Genomic DNA, 4,100 nt, shown 5'->3' on the forward strand with positions numbered 1-4,100 from the left:
TCTTGAATGTATTCCACCCATATATTTTTGTTTTCTTCCGAGTTTGTTGTAATTGTTCCATCTTTATTCCTCATCCCTTGTTTAGATATTGGTTTGGGTTTTTTCTTCGTTAGATTCTTTACTACTCTATACATTTCTTCGGTTTTGCTGTATCTCTCAAGTTCTTCAATCTTCTCACATTGCTCTTCCATCCATTTTTCTCTAGCTTTGTCAGTTTCTCTCCTTAATTCGTTATTTAGTTTCTTATACTGATTTCTTCCATGTTCTGTCCCATCATTTTTCCACTTTCTTCTCTCTTCCATTTTGTCTAATATGTCTTGTGTTATCCATTCCTTTCTAGATCTTTGTACACTTCTTCCAACATGATTCTCCAATGAATTTAGAATTGTGTTTTTCATCAAATCCCATTCCTCTTTTATATCATCACTTCGGTTTTGATTTACCAAACTCTTCTCTACTTCTTCTGTGTATGGTTTTGCATCATCGGTTTTCAGTTTGTCTGTATTCCACTTTTTGGGCGTTGGTCTTCTCTTCATGTGTTTTAGCTTCGTTCTAACTTCAGCAGCAAGGAGATTGTGGTCGGTGTCTACATCTGCTCCCGGGTATGTTTTTGCCTTCTTAACACTGTTTTTAAAGCGCTGATTTATCAGGATGTAATCTATCTGAAATCTCATTCTGTCTCCAGGGCTTTTCCAGGTGTATAGCCTTCTCTTATGTTGTTTGAACCACGTATTCGATATCCAAAATCCAAACTGTTTACAAAATTCCAATAACTTTTCACCCCTTTCATTCTTCTTTCCATAACCAAATTTTCCTGCAATGTTTTCAAAGCCTCCTTCTCCAACAACACTATTCCAGTCTCCCATCAAAATTGTTCTTATCTGTCCTTTTCCGTTCTCATCGATTACTTCTTCTATTTGTTTGTAGACTTCATCCACTATCTCATCACTTGCATCTGATGTTGGCATATAAACTTGAATTATTAGTGTATCAACAGGCTCACTTGTGATTTTTATAGCTATCACTCTCTCACTTTTTGGAATTACCTTTACTATGTTGTTGTCCATACTTTGTTTAAAGATTAATCCGACTCCTTTTTCTTTCTTCTCTCCACCTTTGTAGACCATTTTGTATTCTCCTGATGTGATTTCTCCCTCTCCTTCCCATCTGACTTCACTCAATCCCAGTATATCCATATTATATCTCTTCATCTCTTGTTTTAGGTTTTCCAGTTTACCTTCTTTATTCATTGTTCTTACATTCCATGTTCCTATTTTGAGGGTTGGTATTTTCTTTCTTTCGTGTTTTTTGTTGTTGATGTATTCTTCTGTTTCCCTTCTACATGACAATCCTGAGAATGTGCCCACCCGGAGATCCGATCGTGGGCATATTTTACCTCCGGAAAATTTTATCAAAGGACGTGCTAATATGAAGTTATTCTCTAAGGTAAACCTAGAAATTGACCAACCCGGAAAGGACACGGCGGTTAGGGGTACGGCAACTGATAGTACACTGTTAAGAAGGCGGAGTTTTTGCAAGGACTCGGCAACTACATTGTAATTATCAAGAAGCGGAGCTTCGCATAAAGAGTGAAGTTCCTATTCTCCTAGGAAATAGACACTCAGTCTCCCACTTGGTGACATAGGGCCACAAGCCAAGCCTCTACGTCAGCGGTAACCTATGTCTGTGACTGGTTCTTCGGCGGGTAAGACTCCACGCTGGAGGAAACCAACAAATAAAGACGAGTCGGCGGAGACCCTATGTCTGCGACCGTCTCCACAAGGTAAATACAGCGGAGAATGCTGTCCCACCCTAAATAGACATAAGTCAACTAGTTCGTGATTATATTAATACAGATACCATGTGGACAGATCTATTCAATACACGGTATAATACTTGAACACAATTATCTGTGTACGCGAATGAACCCCTACAAAGTTTCAGTTTCTCCGACTTTTTTACTCCTTGACCCTTAAAAAGAAAAAGAAGATGCTGAAGATCATCGGCTCTATTTAAGGTGAATTTTTTATGGCGATTTAAGAACTTTAGACTGAGTGCCGTAATGACGAGGACATCCGCTACTGCAGTGTAGTGACAGGCTCGCGTCCGTTGTGTAATTATCACAAACACGCGTATGCAAAGACGCGTAGTAAAGAATTTAGACCTGCCAGTGAGATGAGAAGCGGAAAAGAATAACGGTACCCTTCTCTATTTCTCACAAACACCAAATATGGGAATAACTTCGACGTGCATCGCTTGGATTTTACACACCCTAGAAGAAAAATTAAGAGCTTTTATAATCAAGTACACACTCATACATTTTCTTACATGGTCTATAAACACTTTCACACGGTTAGGCGGCTGGTTGGGCTGGGTAAAATACCACGTATCAAAATGAGACACTGTAAACTATACGACGTTTACAAGCGCTCCAGATAGACCACAAATATGGAGTCTAAGGAGAGGATGACGATAGTATTTTGTTGAGTCTTGATCATGATATATTTGACTAGAGCGTAATTCACCCGAATTTTGTGACGACTTATAATTTCAATATACACCGCTTATAAATCAAAACCAGATATGCTCCAACCTGATTACACCCACCACACACAACGACACAAAGAAACTTTCCCATTGTGGTGAGTAGACTTCATTCTTCCAAAAAAACATGCTGTCAAATGAGAACACATAAAATTCATTGAAATCGACCGGTTTAAGTAAAGAGAAATATATGGTACAATGATTCACCAGCTGCCATAACTGTGTTGAAATAATACTAAATAACAAATCTATCAATATACCTTATCTACACACTATAAGAGTTTCGACAATGAGACGGATATCAGAATCTATTATAACAAAAGGAACCAATTATTATACCAGCTCTCACCGTGTCGGCCAACAAATAGCGTCCCTTGGTCGTGGAGATCGAGAGATCATGCTCTTTTGGTCATAAGACGTAGTGATATAATTATACCGTGGTTATCGATTAAATCCTGAAACGGTTGATTAAGATTGTTATTATAAATCGGTCCAAGACCACTTGTTGTGTTAAATATTTATAAATATTTATATTTCACAAACACTTACTCTAGGAGAGATATTTATCCACAGACAACACATGCTACAACTAGTACTAAAGACGTAACACATTTCTCTACCATGACATCATTAAGTGTACATATCATAGGAGGCCAACCCGCCGGTGAGCGAACTCACCTGTACGTCGAGTCAATAGTTATAGCGTATCTCTTTATGTTTCGGGGTACTAAGACATAGACAGCATGCAGACATCGCGAGTTCGAATGATCTTATCCGATCCACATTACACCGACTATTTCTCCACAAAAAGTTCCCAAATAACTCACATTACATTTAAAAAGACTAAAACTTCAGAACTGACTACATAAAAAGTTGAAAAAATTGTATACGTCTTTAAAAGAGATAAGATTCAGTAAATGGATTGTAAAGACTCGACATATGCATAGGAGAAATAAAACATTATCGAACTTAATATTTCCAAGAATCATCGTATATTCGTGCTCAGGACAAGAGCTTGAAAAGAATGTGTACTTACAGAAGACGAAATACAGTACAATAACTATGAAGAACCAGCACACATTCATATTTTTAGGTGTAAGAAGATTAGCGAAGACACCTTTCGTAGACCACGTTCACAGGTCTAGCTAGTACAAGTAGCTATTACAATAAACTTTTAATTATATTCCGTGTGTATTATTACAAACTATTAGTATTTACAATAGCGTAATTATCTTATATTGACTATGGGTGTAAGTTCAAATAAGAATTATATTTCTTATACCACTATATTTTAGAATTCAATTATGTTATAATTGAATTTCTCTTTAGGCGAGAGATCTCCAGATTTATATATAAATATAGGAACTAATAGACATAAGTGTCTACAATAAAGTTTGCCGTAAAAAAGATCGACGATTTTTGACCGATATATATGTAGATTGCAATGTATCCAATTTTTTAACTATAACTTTTTCAGACATAACTATGAAATAGCTAGAATAAGAAGACTCGATTAGTGAAGTAAAAAAGAGGTGTATACAAGTATGACCCAATAC

The 4,100-nt window shown here is 36.7% G+C and overlaps 1 protein-coding gene across 1 annotated transcript; it reads right to left on the bottom strand.

The window, feature by feature from the left end:
- Positions 1-17: 17 nt before the first annotated feature.
- On the bottom strand, positions 18-1,250 carry LOC103521333 (craniofacial development protein 2-like; the record flags this gene model as incomplete). The annotated part of the gene is made up of 1 exon (XM_008486441.1): positions 18-1,250. A coding segment is annotated over exon 1 (1,233 nt), but the record flags the coding sequence as incomplete, so codon positions are not given.
- Between the last annotated feature and the right edge of the window lie 2,850 nt (positions 1,251-4,100).

The sequence above is a fragment of the Diaphorina citri genome, unplaced genomic scaffold (genome assembly GCF_000475195.1).
Source record: "Diaphorina citri unplaced genomic scaffold, Diaci psyllid genome assembly version 1.1 scaffold5008, whole genome shotgun sequence".
Lineage (NCBI taxonomy): Eukaryota > Metazoa > Arthropoda > Insecta > Hemiptera > Psyllidae > Diaphorina > Diaphorina citri.